Here is a 19,215-nt window from a genome sequence, read left to right on the forward strand (position 1 = left end):
CACTTCGCGATATGCAAAAACAAGAAAACATCGGCTGAACAGCCCAAGATTACGGTGCCCAGAGATCTTACGGAAAGTAGTCTAAAATCGAGTTTACGATAACCAACTCCCTGTGTATAGCCACTTTTCTAAGTTTTTACCCTCCTGTCCAGCGTTTCACCTTCAAAAGCATCTGTTTATAACCTCTATTTGGTTTATGTAGGCACTGACCATTTCCTCTGTTCTTGCCGCCTTGTCGTCTACTCACGCAGTATGCTGATCCAGCTCTGTCTTCGTCAATTAGTTGTTCCCGTTCAGTGTTCGAAGTTTATTACCCTTCTGTGCGGTTCCTTTTAGGCAAAGCCGCCATTGAAATTAGAATTCACTCGAATAGTTCAGAGAAAGATTAAGGAGCTCCCGTTCTTATAGCAGCTGTTTCTTCTCCGTTAATTAAATGATATAGCTATTACCCTTGAATTTTACGGATGAAATGCATTTATATTTCTTCTTAATAATGACATCTGGTGTTTCTCTTTCATATTTGATTAAACGTAGCCGGTCAGATGTATGCTATTGCCATAGTAGCGAAGCTAGAAAACAGCCAAACTAGAAACCGCATAATGTGTGCGTGCACTGCAATATAAAAAAAATCAGTAGGAAAGAAAAGGTTTCACCCCGCCCCCGCCCCTCTCTCACTCCCCCCCCCCCTCATGCTAACTACGCTATTGTATTGCCGTATGAGGGGGCAGAACAGTGTGTAAAAATAAAAAAATAAAAATAACTGAGACACTTGCAGTGGTTCGAACTCAGCGCCATATGTGTGTTTTTGCGTTTTATCGTCGCTGTTTTTTGGATTAGCAAAAACGTGGACGTTTGACCTTTACTATGGTCCTATGTTTGGTTATTATGTTCAGGATAACAATAAATTGGACGTGTCTGGTGCAGTTTTTTGTTGTTTCTACAACGCAAATAGCAGAAGGCTTATAAAGAGTGAGAAGCGGCCGGACCACTGTTGTTACTGAAGACCTTCTATATAGCCACTCGAGCTGTGTGAAGAATGAGGTAGGTTGCGTGAGCTCTTACCGGCTTTCAAGTAATGCCATGTAGAAATACCTTGAAGGCAATCGGATCAAGGAAGCCTAGCAAAGGAAAACATTGCTTAGGACGCCACGATATAGCGCAATATTGCTCAACCTATTATATTGGAAGACTGGTCACTTGATTGGTTCTAACAATGCAGTTCCTTTGGGACAGTCACGGAGCATTTTGAAAACGTGTCACACGTACTCCTACCGCTCTTAAACCTGTAGTGATTGCCACGTGGCGGCACTACTGATTTTTTTTTGTGTGTGTAAGGGTGTTTGTGCAAGATCTCGCAGTTGGAGCGTGGTAAAGACTGTTACACAATCAGGGGGATGCAATGCTTTCTGAAGTTTTATCGTGCAGTGCATCTGACAATACAGGAAAAAAAGGAACGAGGGTGGCTAAAAATAGAACCTTACGATTACACTAACGCATCGGTATGCCAGCGGCAACAGGAAAAACTCTGAGGATGGCACTACTTCGGAGATTTTTTTTTTCTTGTCGAGTCATGCCACGTGTCTGTTTCGCTCCGCTATACACCACTAAATTGCACAGAAGCAGAAGCATGCTGCAGTTTTTTTTTGCTGCGAAGCACAATGCGGCACTCTTTGATGCGGTAGAAGATATGCGCAAGAGACTCTAGCCACAAGGACACTGAATAAACTATATAAATACATCGTTGTACTTACAGTTGTACTTACGCTTAGAATGACATAATCAAAGGCTCCAAAGGCGCCAGGCATCACTCGGATTTCGGAAAACGAGCACTTCGGCTGATCATAAGGCAAAGAATGAACCCACAAATTCCGCTGACTATAAACCTACAGCGAGTTTAGTGTTTCTTACCTTGAAATATCACGCAGACAGTGAACACAACAAAGGCAAAGAAACGATGATTTCAAAAGGAACCCAGGCAAGTGAAACATTGTTTTTTTTTCTTGTAGGGAAATTGAGAGCACGAGGACATATTTCTCTTTGTTGTTCACTGCGTGCAAGCGAGAGCCCTCAAACATTTCCCATGGCGGCAAGAGTTTTATTCGCTCAATTTCGCTACCTGCAGCTGACTCGAACTTTCGGAAATGAGCGGCGAAACTGCTACCTAGCAAAGCGTTTGTTAATTTATAAGGTTATATCGAGTGGCCATTTATATGACGCATTTTTTTATAGCTGCGAAGAAACTTAGAAGCTAAGCTTGTCTGCATCTATTGTTGTCATGGTGGGTCATGTAGAAACACTCCATCATAAAATGGGTATGCGCCACAATGGGTACGTCCCAATACTTGCTATACCAGTCTACTGAAAACGAAAAACCCACAGTTAGCCCAGCCTAGTCATTTGCGTCCCATTTATAAGAAGTTTCGCTCATCGGTTGTACTCGTGCATGCACGGAACAACTGCTGGTTCTTAATTTCTTCTATGCCACATGAGCTCGGTGACCCGAGTGATTTAAGCCTTTTCTACGCATATATATATATATATATATATATATATATATATCTACAGGAAACAGACACGAAGAATGAATGAACACATCGTAAATATGTTTATTTATTTATTTACAGTCTCAACATCAGCAGATGACCAACAGGAAGATGAAAAAGAACAACGCACCGTAAACTGACGTTACGGCATTTTAACATTTAATTTTCTCGATCGTAGAAACAAATATTCACGTGTTAGCGACAAAGATTGGCTGCACTTGTATGAAGCGCAGATTGATTAAATTGACCCAACCGTGACTAAACGTGTCCGCATAACAACACATAAAAAAGTCATGTCATACAGCTGATGTGAATTCGACAGCATATGCTACTATCCAGACTTATACCGGTAATTTCGAAATTAGTGACGTATTATGTTTTTTCTTTGTTATGTAATATTTCTATTGGTACAGCATAAATATATCGTTATACAAACTGTATACGTTCTTGAAAGTATAATTACAGTAGGAACAATATTTTCACGCTGTATGACACTGATGATATATCTACTGTGGCATGCAGAAATGAATGTTGAATTCACACGCACCTCTCGAAAGATTCAGTGAAGAAAAAAATAGGCACTTTTTTATATTTATGACTTAATGATGCAGAGCACGAAAGTGATCTTTTATCTGACAGAAGCACAATGTTTAAACCACTAAGGTATAGCCAAGATTTTCTGTCGTTAACATCGCAGCAGACGAAGTATACAGGTACAATCAGAAGCACAGTGAAAGCAATATTTGCGGATGCACAAAGGAGCATGTGGCGACAACTACATTAGCGGTGCCCACATAAATATACCTTGAATATAACAATATCACACTGGTAGTAATGCCGCTTATTTTTAGTTCTTCCTTCCTTGATGTAATATGGCACAAGAACGCGTTAGTATACAGTACCGTACCTTCTGAACTCCTACAGATAAAGTCTATACGATCGTCGAGTGAATAAAAAATGAGCATCTGTAATGTTGTGCGTTTACGAGAAGTTGAGCAACGCAGCACTGACCGCCATCAACAGATGACACTCAGTACCAAAACACGAAACATTGTTAGTAGCTGCTCACTCGCACCACTGTATGTGGTATAGACATGTATATATGGTACCATGATGCTTAGTTAAAGGAGCAAACTACAAAATAAGAACGCTAAACTGCAAAGTATGTTTTGTGTGGTTTAAATCTGTAGGTGACCAGGGAGCGTTTGTTTAGTGTACTTGTATATTGAGAACATTTTGACAGCGATGCCTGTGCTGCTAGAAATCGGTACCGACAGTTTCTTTTTCTTCTCCAGCGATATTTACAAACAATGGCCATTTTGCGCGTCGACTTCCAGCGATAAGGTAGCATTTCTTTTTGTTTTTTTTTCTTTCTAGAACTTTTTTTTTGCTAGGGTGTTTTAAGGCCAGCCGTGAACGGCAGCTGCTTTTAGCGATACTAACTTTGTTTCGAAACGGAATGAATACCGCGTATGTTGGGTGTCATGCCAGTTATCTTCCGAGGGAATTCAGGCACGCCTAAAATTTTTGCCATATAGTTACAACTAGACTACGGGGAGTCTAAATTCAGGTATAGCATAGACGAACTTGGTTGCTACGTTTAATTGAAATAGGAGAACAAGGAAATTGGAAAGAAAAATGGGCAAGGTATATACATTTCCGCGGAGTAAAAGTGAGCCTATGTTCTCAGATTCACGCATGATTTACGCATTCAGCTACCGAGTTGTCAGCCCTGCGACTATTAAACTATTTGCGCATGAGTATGAAGTTATCGCTGGAAGTGCAAGACGGAGCTATGTGAGGCTTAAACGGCACGTACACTGCGTTTGTTAACGAGACTGTGAAATGTTGAACACATGAACTGGTCTAACCAGGACACTCCCGATGGCATGTAATTGTCTATAACACGCAACATATACGGCAGCAATCAATGAATGAAAAAACACATTTCAAATCCGTGGAAACACTCTGTAAACACACAACACTTTCGAACGATTATGTATGTGCACACACGCACGATACGGCCCAGAGCACATCACCTTGAGCAGATTCGTGAGCAATCGCTCTGTTACAGGCACACGAATACTGTTCACGTTGTCATTTTCTAACCAGCCGCGTATAAGCGATCACCACTTTCTGACACAAGGAGCTATAGACCACGCGCACGCAAACCAGGCATGTCCGGAACTTCTCACGACATTGGCGTCTACGATACAAGCACTGAGTATTAGAGCTCGCATACTAAATATTCGTCGTGTACAAGACACCGTACGCATGGCGTCAAAGTTAGAAGCACCTAAATGGCTGAAGCTCTTGGAAAGCGAGCTTCCACTCGTCAACACAGTCCTCATTGACAAATTTTATTTCCGTAACTGACTTCTGCCTTGATAACTGCAGTGGCAGTCGGCTACGAATCTACGACAGGAAGCAAACTCGAAAAGATTCAAGCTGCTCTTAAACCATGCTTCCTTGGTAGCACATCAGCAGATCTCACACCACCACATCATAGCGCATGTGGGCAACGAGTTTACCTTCGATGATTCGTTAGTCATGACGATGTGGTTTTATTACGCAAATGAGTCACGCAAAAAAAAGGCACCAACGCTGGACTTTTGTGGTCGTTAACCTCCCCGACAGACACACCGTACTGTTGAGAAATAGGCCATCGTGAAGGGCATTCACACGAAGGACGGGTGTTTGTTATGGTTTCCACGGACGGGTTAAGAACCTTCGTTTGAAGCATCGCTCCATAAAATGCGGCTGTCGTAAATTGGATTTTCTCGGGTGGTGGCGCTGAACTATTGACGCGTTTAACGCTGCAAGTTTCAGTGCTGACAGCCCGCAAAATTGCTCGACAACTGATTGATGCACTATCTGAACCTTTTGCCTTCAACTATGGGTGAAATCTGCTAAGCAAATGCGGATGCTTTAAGTGCTTTGACCACTGATGATAGGCAACAAAGATGAGTGCTCGGAACATGTGGAACGCGTTTAAAGTGATCCAGACAGCTTGTGCGTTTTATCGCGTCAAATTGTTTATTACTTTCTTCAAGCGGCACAATCGAAAAAGAGCTTTCGCAATCGCACATAATTTGGCCCCATTGTCCCGGACGTTAAAGTTACCGAGTGAAAAACCATGACATACCAGGAGCTACGTAATAAAGGGATACTCTTAAATACCATGATTCTGTTTCTGTTGCCGCGTTTGACCAGGTGAGATTGAACTCGTATGTCTCGAACTGTATGCATGGAAACATTTAAAAAAAAATTCACGCGAAGGCAGCAATAATACATATTCACACACTTGCGTATGCTTGTTCCACTAAGGTCCTCATTAAGCGCTCTTGTTTTGGCGTCCTAGTGAGGATCTGCTGAATACATATAAACTAAACTTGCACTTGGGCTGGTGCAAAGTGATGACGTCAACGAGTGGCAAATTGTTCAGTTTGGCACGAAAGCCGAGAAGGGGAGGGGGGGAAAGGGGCTATTGAACAAGTAAGTACACTGACATAGTTCAGCACACTTTTAAAACGAATCGTTTTTTTTTCTTTTGCACTGTCCTGAGCGAACTGGACCTAGGTCTTGTTTTTACAGCGAAGCATCCGCGGACCACGACCCCACATGTTGTGGGTCTGCAAAGCGATGTAGGCGTTGCTACAAGTTTTAAGATAGAACGGCCTCATCTACAATGAACTGGAGATCAAAGGGAGGGGCCTTGGTCCTGTAGTCGACCCAAACAGGCTGAAAAAAAAAACGATGAACATAATAACGATGGTGATCATATAGGTGTGTAATACGCCGATAGCACTTCACTGTCTATTTCTTTCCTTTCATCCCTTAACCTCTTTGCCCTAGAAAAGGGTAACGAGCCGAATGCACGTCTGATTGATTTCCTCGTATTCCCTTCCTCTCGACCTTCTTCTCTTCCTTCACTTCTTAATTCAATCCACTTTCGTCCCAAAAGCAGCTGCTAATATCATCAGCATGCCTTCATACCACAGCAAAGTCACAATTTCATGTTCAAGTTGCTTCGACCATTAATGTTAACGAAAATGTCATAGACAGCAGGAAGACCCTCACATAAAAAAATGAACGATGAGATCAGATTCCAAAAGTACTAGCACCAGCTAAGGAACGAAGTCAATGAGCGGTATTGTCGGCAGTACACATTCGATGAACGACCCAATATAATGCATGGCTCGCCGGGCCTCGGCGCTCATATGCTTTGCGCTGCCTGTTTGATCACGTGACCATTTATGGAAGAACGGCACATGGTGACGGAGGTGTGCCGCACCTCCACCATGTTGTGGCAGCTGCGGCCGTCGTGGTTGTCCAGTATGGAACGGCCCTCGTGGCCGTCAGACGAACACATCGAGCAGCAGTCCCGGGTGAACTCCACCCTCTGGATGGGTGTGGTGGGCACCCACGAATTGACCGTTTGCTTCGAGGGCTTTCTGGTTAGCTTGCATTGGCCGTGGCGCGTGTTCAGCGTCCAGAAGCACGAGCCTTGGCAGCAGGCCTTGCGGAAGCTGGAAGTGAAGCTGCCGTACACGAGCGGGTTCACGCACGAGTTGGAGACGGCGAACATGAAGAGCGAGGACTGCACGTAGCCGTCCACTTTGCTGGCGCTCTCCGGGTCGATCTGGTACCAGAGCACCATGATCACGTACGGCGTCCAGCACAGAAAGAACGCGAGCACAATGATGATGGTCAAGCGTAGAGTGCGGTTTCGGGCACGGGTTATGTGCCGGACATCGGAGCGGCGAAGCCGAAGCCGGCCCGGTTGTTGCTCTGGTTGAATGAGTTGGTCGACTGCGTTAAAAAAAACAGAAAAATAATAATTTTTAATTGCTCTTGCCTAAACGTTTGCGGAAACTTTTGGGCCCGTGGCCAACAAAACGTGCACAGTAAAATGTTTGAAAATGTTTCTTGAGACAGAGGCATTCTGAGCCGATATTAGGGCATTTAGGTTTTTCCCTTTTCCTTTTTTAACGTGACATATTTATGTGACTCTTGACTATTATGTTTAAAACTATGTGACAGGTGACTGTATGCATCGGTTGCTCTTCGATTTGTGAACATCTCACCGTATATGCAGATACATGTGATTGGTGCATACGGGTTTTTGAAATCTCATGTCCTAACTGTTATAATACATTGTATATTGTACGCGTTGTGTACTTCTTACGCCTGGAGACTTGAACCCTACGTGCGCTATGTGAGATAACTCTAAGGAATAAGGAGTAGCTGGCACCTTATATTTGTGCGGAATTCGCGCGGACATCTCCTTACGTGACGCCAATAAAAAACACCTCTACCTCGAGATTTATTACATTTCTATCTTCGTGAAGCAAAGTCGAAGATTACATGCACTACTCATAAATGTCTTATCAGTTTGTGGAAACTCTGGAAATATAAGCAATACGGCAACCCGTGCACGAGTCAGCAATTCAACAACTTTATTTTTCTGTGCTCCAGATACTGTGAGTTCTCGTCGTCTGCGGCAGCAATGAATTGATAAACAAGTCCTCTAAAATGAACACATGAGAGTGTGAATCTGAGGCGTTCACTTTCTCGTACTTTCATGTGACTGCGCGCATTTTCGCTTCATATAAGAACGGACTCGCCAGAGTATTGCATAATAGACGAGAGTGCTCGGACGCGGCGCGCTTGCTCAGCGTCTGCATATAGCGTTCTCCTCACGATAACAAGAGCGCAGTTTTGTGCTGTGGGTTGCTGACTTAGATGTCATGTACATGTTAAATTAAAGAAGGTCTCGAAGCTTATCTGTGGCACCTTTTATAACCGTGTCAATCAAGTAACCTTGGTGACTCCAAAAGCATTAGGTTTAAATATTGAAGTTCGTTGTTTGTTTAGAACGCTGCGTTTATCTTTCGTTTTGTCTTTGAGAGCGTAGCGATGACAAATATGCAAACAAACAATGCAGTTGCTAAAAATAAAAAAATTCAAAAATATTTCAACACATACATTTCAGCTTGTACATGCATATCTGTAAGGCAACAAAAATGAAGATGATAGCACATTATACATAGCAAAATAAGCAAGAAGAACAATCAAGAATTATAAAAGTGCTTTGTTTACCGGTGTTTTACTCCGACTTGTATTCTTTTCAGTTTTTTTTTCTCCTGTTAATGAAGCTGCAATGACTTACTCTAAGCCTTATTGCACAGCTTCTGTGGACGTCTGAAGGTTATTGGCGAAAACACTAAAAGAGTTTTGTTAAAGGTACACGAGAACGGACGGGGTTTCAATATTATTGTCGGGATAAACCAATGTCTAACATTGATTTAGAAGATACTTAGCTAATGCCATGGCTAGTTGTTGCCTAATTCAGCTTGAATATGAACATTCTTTAGACATGTGGGACTGACCACACGACTATTTGCTTGTATACTGCAAACTTCGCTGCGCAACTTCAGAAGAAAAAAAAAACTGCCTCGCCCTACTATGCGATTCCTTGGACTGCTTGTGAATCTCCCATAGGATGCGGCAGTAGCAGACCACTATGGCGACCAGCGGCACTCCGTAGAGCGCGAGCAGGCAGAAGATGTTGTAGGCCTTCTCGTGCCATGGCACCGCGAAGAAGGCGAACGTCACGCACTGGTAGAAGCCGGGCATCGCCGGGTGCTCCATCACGCGGAAGATCACCGCCTGCACGAGACACAAAAGTGTGCATAATTGACGAGGCATCGTTGCAAGATGTGCCGGAGAGAGTGAGTGAAACAACTTCACTTGATTCCCAATAGAGGTGAGTAAACTTCACGTCACGTGGCTAGCTACACTCGGGGACAGTCAGGTTCAGCCAGACTGCTCTCGCGTGGGTCCCTCTGGACGGTCAGCGTGTCCTGGGCCTTAATTAGCTTAACCTCTTGGTGGAAAGGGCCACTGGCAGAGGCACAGCCCCACAAAACATGCTTGAAGACCGCATAACCACAACATAGGAGGCAGTGCCGGAGAAAGGAAACTGAATGTCATTAGGCGGTAGCAAGGTGAGCAGAAGGTGTGAGATCAGGAGCTTAAAGTAGCATTATGTCCCGGAGATTACACTCAGTTGCGGGAGCTTGTAGGATGATATTGTCGGTTGAAGGACGTCAGCGGACTTGTTTATTAATATAGGTTTTTCAGGATTCTTCAATCAAGAAGTTTTTTGGTCCTTGCTGGAGGGTCAATGCAATTGATACAAAAGATAGAACAAATAAAACAAAAATGGTGTGTGCATACATAATTCAAGCAATAAAGTTTTCCAAATATTTGATAAAGTTATAGAGGGCTGGGAGACATCCTGGGGAAGACTCTTCCAGTCATAAGTGGTCCGTGGAAAAAAAGAAAAAAGAAAACCGCGTTCTCTGTTCTTGCGAAAACTGGCTCGAGCTGGTGGTTTCTGGCGTAGCGTGTTCGTTCATAAGAGCCAAACCTCATAAGCGTGAAAATGCACGCGACAGCGACGACCGACGCGACGTAGATCGTCTTCGCGCGATCAGTCGCTAGCGCAGGCAAACCTCATTCACGCGACGGCTTCGGCGACCGAACTCCACTGTTGCTGGCATGAGGCCGTCTACTCGCGCCAAGAAAACCACGTAGTCAGCGGTATGCAATTTAAAGATAAGATATACTGTTGTGTAATGAAACGGAAAGTGTTTATGAATGCCTTGCAGCACTTTTTTTATATGCACATGCGTAAACATTGCGTTATTTCTTGTTGCGCATACGTGACTCGGGCAAGGTCACGTGCACCTATGTAGTCTTTGTCTTTTCCGATTTTTCGCTATTGGCTGCTTGAGCCGAGCACTTTCGGGCGATGAGCGACGGTTTTCAAATCTGGAGAACCGAGCGATCGCGCGAAAACAAGCATGCGACACGTCGCGCGAACGCCCTGTTTCGTCGCTCATAACATCGCTCGTCGCTGTCGCGTGGATTTTCGCGCTTATGAGGTTTGCTCTTAATTCTTGGGCTTTGTTTGGTATTGCAGGGTGCAGTGTATTTATGCAATGTGAAGTTTCGCTAGAAGACGAGAACGCGATAATACTGAGGTATTCGGGTGCTTTAAACTGCGAATACATGGTATGAAATCAGTTGATATATAATAACGCCGATGTCATTTTTTAGTGTGAGTGTTTAACCTCGACGCAAGATTATCGAAAAGCCAGGACGTTTATTTTCTCGCGTACATTGAAATTCTTATATACAACATTAGAATTTAATTGCAATAAAAAACAACGGGAAAGAGAGTGATGTTTTATGATATCATTGCTATTGTGTAAAAAAAGAGAAACAATGACCCCCCCTCCCACAAACACACATACCACACGCCTGTGCACACAAAACCACCGAAGATTACGATTATGACACTGCCTAATATGAATTTTAAGCGCAGCTTCGTATTATTGCAACGCCGACTGTGGTTGAAGCTGTGGCATTGCATGGGACATAGTCATATAGTAGCAATGTGACATTGGTAACATATTGCCACCTGCCAGCGTTCGAGTGCTGCGCACACCAATCTATGCAATGCAGGCGTCGCGAATCAAGCGAAACGCCAACAACTTCATTACGACCAAAGAGTGTTAATTTTTTTTTAAATCCTCCTTGATTACGACAAGCGAAGCAAGCCGCAGTGCCCATACCAGCCCTGAATGCGCACGAGCTCCGACTGAGGGACCAGTGCACGTGACGCAGGAAGATAGAGAGGTTATAGTGGCTCGTACACATTCGCACAAAATACGCGTACACTCTGTTTCGTCCTCGTCGACTCTGTTGAGTACGCCGACGCCAGCAAACAGAGTGACAACGCTGAACGCGAGACCCTTGCCTAAAAGCTGCGTTCTATTAAAAAAAAGAAGTGAACAGCTTCTTCACTTCACACAACAGTCCACATAACCACACTATTCTATCCTGCAATGCTGCTTAGCATTCCGATATCCAACACACATTTTCTTCTTCAGAAGCTTCTTTCGTTTTCAAGCGACGTATTCTGCGAGTTTCGCTTCTACAAGTGCTTGCTCCTGCTCAAACTTCATGACAGTGAAGCAGAGTTTCAATAGTTATTTACTTTTAGGTTAACGCGTGGTATCGATTCATGTTTTTTTATGTTCCGGGAATAGAAATTGGCAAAAGCGAGCTGCAAAAACTCATATATTTTTTACGTGTTATTTGCTGCGCAAGTACAATAGTACGTGAATGATTTCCCCGAAAACGTCACATCAGGGGCATTTACAATTTATTTCTTGTAATGTGCAACAAGTGCATTGCCCCAGGTTTACTGCTTTATGCGCAATGAACGAGTGCAGTACGTTTCAAGTTGAAATAAGATTGTTCAACGCAACGTTGTTCAACGCAATCTAAATATTGAACAACGTTAGAGGTTATTCCAAGCATCATCACTTTTTGCTGCTACGAAGATGTAAGACACTAGTCGATGTAATGTGACCACGACTATATATTTGCGCTAAAGGAGCTTTACTTCGTCTAACCAAATATTTGGTTTTATTGTAGGAGCCATGAGTACGTCCGTGTTTGATTCCATATAATAATTTCATTAGAGAACAGTCGGGTTGTCGTCTAACGATAATTCTGCGTGTGTATCTCGAGCTTTGTTCAATAAAAGGTTATGACATCATCCTGCGTTTTCACAACAAGTTTTACGATTCAGTTGTTTCAATAACAATATAACGAAGCCAGTGTGGGACAACTTCAGCTGATGATGCATTAACTGAGAAATTTAATTTGCGCTGCCTTAACCAGAGTACAGAGCATCTTCAGTGGATAAATTATTTGCCAACGCATGGAGTCTACTTTCTCACGTTGCTGTCTTTGCCGTGTTTTGTTTGTTTCCCATAATCCACTATGGCCAACGCTGCACACTAATACCCTCTTAGTCTAGCTCCTCCTTGTTGAGAAAGGCATAGAAATTAATTTCCTCTGATGCAGCACATACTTTTGTTGAGCTTCCAGCATGGTCACTTCCGGCATCTGAAACGAGGTCGTGTCTGTCCTTAATCTGATTATAAAGCAGCCCGCACACTAAGCAAACTAGTAATGCTGCCTTTCCGCCGTAAACAATGATGTGGCATGGAGGCAACGCCACCAGGGTCTTGAATAAGCTTTCCGACGAACAGAGCTCTTCGTTAACAGCTTCGTACCGTAAGATAAAAGCAAACAAAGAGGGAAGTGTATTTACTTAGCTAGAATTCTTGTAGTTACATTTCAGGAAGCAATGTTTACGTTAGTGCGCTAACCAAACATATTGCTCCCAGACAGATACTCCTGAGGCATCACGTTGACATTGTTGTTATTTTGTCATCTGTCCCCGAGCAACCTTCCAAGTGGTCGCCTGGAGTACTCAGTACAACAAGTTTGGCGATAAAATGACTTCGAGGAACCAACTTTATCCAGATAGCTTTCGCAAATGATGGGCCTTGTTTTGGGGCACTTCGGTTGTGTTTTCCTACTTTCGAATCAGTCTCAACTGAGCGTTTGCGTGGGGAATTGTTTTCATTATGTTTACCAAAAAAATATGAGTACGCAAGAACTCCTCCAGGAATTAAATGCGAAAGCTTATCTGAATAAAGTCGGTAAATATTTATTAAGAACTGTGACGGTCTCTGTGACCGCGCCTTTTCTAGTTTCTTGTTTTTACGCGACATGGCATCCTACGAAGCAAAGTTTGGCCACTCTGCGCTTCATGCGAGCTAGTAGGCGGCAACATTTTTCTTGGAACTATTGATTGATATGTGGGGTTTGACTTTTTTTGGTGCGACCATCTCGTTTATGTAACACTATAATAAAATTATAATGATTTTTCTGAAGACAGCGGCACTCGGTAGTACAAGATAGCTACCAAATAGCTACAGAGGTAGTTTAAAAAGTCTTTCGTTCAGCAATAAATTGCACTAGATTAAAGGGGGTAGTAATTACAACGTCCTTTTTGTTTTGGTAGATGCTCCGTATACCACGATGCTAGAGCGCCAAACTATTTTGACGCGGCAAGCCAAAAATCCTGCGAGTATAAATTCCGCGCGCAACATTACACGCCAGATATAGAGATAATCTGTTGAGCAGCGTTTGGTGTGCTTGTAATAACCATAATGTCACACGGTGGAAGTGATAAATGTTATGACGGCCTTTGTAAAAGCCGCTTGAGAGAGGGACTTGTAATTGATTGCAAGACCCATATCTGAAGCGCAATTGAGTTTTTCGAAGTGCGTAAGTTTAAATGGGACTAATTTAATTTATAACTATGGCAATACTAACGTTGCAAGCTGAAAGTGGAACCGTAGTGTTTCAGACGTATGAGCTTATGCACATTCAGAGCCGAGTAGTCCAAAAGTTGAAGCTTGAAACATTGTGCGCACTCTCTCAAAGACTACGTTGAATTGTTTCCAGAAACATTGAGTTTTGCAGAAACCACTTGAACAAACTACGAGTGTTTTGCGCGCAGGTACTATGCTTGGTGTTCGCGTTTTTTATGCCCCGCCTGCCAAGGAGCTAGCGGTCGGAGCTCTACGTGCTGAAGGGTTACTGAACGGTCGCAAACATTTTCGCACTGGGAGAAGTTTCTGAGATAAACAGAGAGGTATTCGTCGTTTCTCAGCAAATACGACGCTCCGAAGGGGGCGTTTCGGCCTGTCGAAGGTCCAAACTTCATTAGAAGTACAACTTCCTATGCACGCTGTTCTACAAAGGTTAGCAAGTGATTAGGGCTTTTCGCAAACTCATGCGAAGATGAATTTGCGAAGCCTGCACACTCTATAGCTCGCTGCTCGGCCGGTGCGCGCCGTCGTCGTAGTCTTCATCGTCCGCTATAGCACCCAAGCACGTGTGCCCAGCTAGTTAGCTATTTGGCTGGGCAGTATACTTGTCTAGTGTGGCCTGGACATGCTATAACCAAGCAAAAAGTACCAAGTCGTGTTGAAGCCGACGTAATTACGCCACATCATCTGTGTAAAGCTAGGACCACGTTTACTAAAAGCATGCTAGCTGGTGAGCCAAATAAACCAAGCTAATTAATGTGACGTTAATAATGAGCACCCTGAGTAAAACCGCGCTAATTAACCAATACTGATATGATGATTAATTAGGATTCTGCTAATGAAAATTACGTTTATTAGCTCCATATTGATAATGGCCGTGCTAATTGCGCTCGTGATAGTTGCCTTTTACTTGAAACCTTATCAATGAAGACAAAACAATTCAGTGTATTGGTCATTAAGCCATAGTCGTTTAATATAATGAAAATGCAAAAGATGATTGCATCAGTGAAGCATCGGTAGCCCTAAGCGATTTCAAAGCGTCTTTTTTTTTGGACGATCACCAGAAACTGTTGTAACTTGATAGTCTGTGTAACACGTGGTACGCTAGCATGTGTGTATATTAACACGATAGCGTTAAATAGCTTGTTTCGTGGAAATTGTGGCTTCAGCATTGGAGTCGGGGTCGTTAGTGTTGAGCGAAAATGATCATCTTCTCCGGGACCAGAAATCGAGGAAAATGCGAATAAAATAAATAACAGAAATTTCCGGGTCCCAGTTATGATTGAACCCATGCAGGCTGCTCGCGCGGCAAGCAGGGGTTCTACCACTAAGCCACACTTCGGCCTGGAAATACAGGGAAAAGAACTTCCTTTGCCGGAAAATGCAGTGAAAATGACATTCCTGCATTGCAAATGCTCGCGTCCTGTATACAGGCCTAATTTGCAATACAACATGTAATATCTCAGTAATATTGTGCAGTACAAGCGTACATTGTCATCGAGCGTACGCACTAGGGACCGGATATTGCTATAGGGTTCATCTTTTAAAAGCAAAGCTTAAGAATCCCCCCATTTTTAAGCACGTTTTAAACTAGTTGTGATTGCAGCGGTTGTCCTGTACTTTCGTTCCTTTTGTGCAGATCGCCTCCGTGCGCTGCTTCCCACATAAACAGAGCCGAAAGAACGCAGTTTAAAATCCAGAATGTGCCATTATCATGCCGCCTGAAGCACTACCAGATTTGCTTGTATAGTGTATTGTTACAAAACATATGGCATCTTGGCATGCACCGACTATCCCGACAAGTTTTTCTGTGGTCTCAGCCTCTCGCTACCTCTCGCTTCAATGTGCCCGCGAAACTTCAGATAAATTAGACCTACAACACTAAGTGTGTGGGAAGGGAGCTCTAGTGCGCACGAGGCTACTGCAAACATGGACTCGTCTAGCCATTGTTGCGGCCATCGCAAAACACTTTCCTGATAGGGCCCTTGGGACATGTGTGCGATCAGCTGCGCCGCGCAGAGCTACGGCTGGGTTATGGAAGGGCGTCTCCGCTTTGCGTGCTTGATCCCGTTAACGGGCTTTCAGAATCCCTCGCTCCTTGCAGATACTTGATCGCACGACATCGAAACAAGTGCACGGAAAAGTTTTGGGCAGCAAGTTACCATGTTACTCTGCTCTTCCTAAAGCATGCATACGTGGGCCCATTACAGGAAGTGGGCGTATCGCCATCGTATATAATACGATACCACAGAGACGACAGCGGTTATACAACTGATCTCGAGTTTCCAAACAGTGTACTAATAAATGTAAAAGAATAATTCACACACGTTTGCAGTAAGTGTATGTGTGTGTGTGTAAGGGGGGGGGGGGGGCTTACTCAATTTAGACCATATGCTCTTGCGCTGCTTGGCGTTGGCCAATGATGTTCCTCACGGTAAACAGTGGTGGTACTGGATGCTGCACAGTGACGTGCTGGCGGAGCAACTCAGGGCTGTCCAGAGGGCGGCAGAGGGACTTACCCCCGTATTCAAGAACGTCCCTTCACTCAACGCTTCACCTTCACTTGAGAAAGCCGATGGGAGCGCCGCCTGTAGGCACGACGAGTCACTGCATATCACGCTAACCTGCTGCGATTCTTGAGTGGCGCAGTGTTATTATCAGCGGAGCAGCGGCGCAGTGCTCAACTCTTTCAAATGAAGGATGAAAGTCGAGTCGAGTATCGTTTGTGAATACGGGGGTTAGCCTCTGTCCCGACGTGGAAGTGGCCAGCAGTCTTGAACTGATCCCCAGGACCAGAATAAAGTTATTCGTATCAAACGAAAAGTACGAGATCGCACCAGCTCCACGAAGCGCCTGAAGTATATCGCAAGGTTCGTCCTTTGAATTGGTGAGGGATTACAGTGAATAGAAATTCGGGCATTGGTATTTTTGGTGACGAATGATCGCGTGACTATAGATTTTCTATATTGGGTGGTGACGTGAAAAGCTTCCCAAGCGAGCTTTCGCTTCTTCTAATCCGCCGAAGTGCGCGAGGGCTTTGACCCATCAGAGAACGAATTATTGAGCTGCCGCGTTGCTGAGCGCACTCCCCACTTCACCTATCTCCTACCACTCGTATGTCACTCCCTTTTCCTTCTCTGTTGCGAGGAATTCGACCAAGCTTTGCACCGTTACCATCCTTGATTTTACTGTCGCAGTTCTGTCTTTCCTTGACGCGGTTGACATAGTAGAGGTGTTTTCAAATATTTCAGGAATGTGAACTAGCCAAATTCAACTTTGAGATCACTCAGAGTGGGCATGCAGGAGTGGGCGATTCCGGATACTTTTTCTAATTAAATGTGTATAAGGAGAGGTTGGTGCCAATGCGTGGCACCGGCTACTCCTCTTGCACAAAAGTCGACATCGCACATTTTGTAGCAAACACGAGGCTATACATATGCACATAGCACAACACTTACACAATGAGTTCACGTTTTTCAGCACTGAGCGTCCACAACACACAGAAATGTGTCCACTCTACATAGAAATGTGTCCGCACCACACTGAGTTTGTAAAAAAAAAACACAAGTAATCACGCCAATTAAGTGTTCACACAAAACGTGAAAGTTCAGTAAAATATCTGAGGTGATCTTGTCGCTTCAATGCTGAACTGTTTCCGGAAAAGTTTTTCCAAAAATATCGTAGTGAAACACGGAAACCTCATTTCGCTTTTCTGTCTCTAAGCTACTGGGTGTCTATTATTATTAACATCGTTGTTGTAATTACTATTTATTTACTGAAAGACGGATTGGCTTGAGAAAACATAAAGAAAAGGCACTGGTTCACATTTTAAAACGGCAAGGCGTGCAAACATGCGCACAAAAAAAGAAATCATGGCACCGCAAACACCGACTACAACTGAGCGTGCGCACGAAGTTCTAAAGATAAGAAGGCATGAACAATTTTTCGTGCACGCCCATGTAATAGGCAAACCTATATAAATATGGCACGCGTAGGAGTCTACATGAAAAATCAGAGTTATTGCATTTGATTTCATCTTTATGCAGGTTAATCGGTGGTTGGCTTAAGCGTGTGTGATCGATATTATCGATTTGTCATGAAGCGTTGAAGATAAGGCGAGTTGGTTCATCGTACTTGAACGTTATAGATGGTTTCAAGACCGCAAACGTACCCCAAAAAACTTTCGGTCATTTCATTTACCAGCTCCTATAACGTTGAACTGAAAGCACGTTTTCCAGTTTATTTCAAGGATAAGGAAAGTCTGTCTTCAGTTTATCAGATAAAATAAATGGGCGTAAATGTCAAGGGAATCTCTTACAATTTTCATTTAGCTCAAAACAACGTTTAATTTAATGTATATTTTGTCAAACAAGGAAAGCAAAGGGTAAAAATCAGCAGGATATTTTCTGAAGCTTTCCTTGCCCACCGATGCTATTAAGACACATTGGTGGACGGAACGGGGTGTCATCAAGGGCCCGTGTTAGTGAATAGTTAAAGGGTCTATAGCGCGTTACGGTAAACGAGAAATGGCCAAGCAGACACAGTCGTCTTGTGTGGGTCTGTTCGGCCATTTTTTTTGTTACCGTAATGCGCTATACCAGTTCAAGTACATGTCATGCCTCATCTCGTCCGACGTGCTTCTGAATTTCTATACCGGTACAAAACTGCGCATTCATCAAATTTCGGCATTCACTTGCCCTGGCAGGTCTAACGACCAAGGTGAAGTGCCACGTCAACAAAATATCGAACGCGTTTACTTTTTGCATGTAAACTGCATTTATGCGTTCATATATCATTGTTCTGGCTAAGCTTCTGCTGCGCTGCTCAAGTAAGCGTTCTGTCAATCTAAGTGGAACAGCAGCCCAAATTTTATTTTCTGTGGCAGCGCTTATTTGAAAGTACCGTTGCCGCGTGGATGGTTGACCAGTGAAGCTGAAACCTGCGGTCACAGGCGATCGCAACCTAAGGTGTTCGAGAAACTCCCGCAGAATGCGGGCGTTGGCACCACCGATTGCGTGTATTTCCGCGATCGCCACGTGTACAGTCGGTTGCGATATGAAGGTAATTGCGCGAGCGTCGATCAAGAGCGAGAACAGCGCCACGGCCCAGAAATATTTTTTCAGGAAAGGGAAGCAGGAACATCTGAAAAATGAGATGGAACAAAGGAATATCTGAAAATGAGATGTTTTTACAGACAATACAGAAATTAATATCCAATATTCTTTATTGGAGACGAAAAACCTCAGGGGTCTCTCTAAACTCACTGTTACAGTACATTTAGTGCTTACAACTTAATAAATACTTCGATACGCCACCCCAGCTCTCCTTCACGTCGTTTAGCCTTTTTGGGATAGAAGCAAACAGAGATTTCACCAAATCAGGGTCTTGTCTGAGAGCATTCC

General features: G+C 43.7%; 1 protein-coding gene across 1 annotated transcript in view; it reads right to left on the minus strand.

The window, feature by feature from the left end:
* Window positions 1–2,586: 2,586 nt before the first annotated feature.
* LOC119164585 (adipokinetic hormone/corazonin-related peptide receptor variant I-like) overlaps window positions 2,587–19,215 on the minus strand; it is a 61,162-nt gene continuing 44,533 nt past the window's right edge. Inside the window, exons 2-3 of the mRNA XM_037416813.2 lie at window positions 9,011–9,215; window positions 2,587–7,355 (exon numbers count right to left, since the gene is read on the minus strand). Of these exons, the coding sequence (XP_037272710.2) occupies window positions 6,760–7,355; window positions 9,011–9,215 (801 nt within the window). The 3' untranslated portion in view covers window positions 2,587–6,759. The remainder of the gene's footprint in view (window positions 7,356–9,010; window positions 9,216–19,215) is intronic.

This window comes from Rhipicephalus microplus, chromosome 1 (assembly GCF_043290135.1).
Source record: "Rhipicephalus microplus isolate Deutch F79 chromosome 1, USDA_Rmic, whole genome shotgun sequence".
NCBI classification, from domain to species: Eukaryota; Metazoa; Arthropoda; class Arachnida; order Ixodida; family Ixodidae; genus Rhipicephalus; species Rhipicephalus microplus.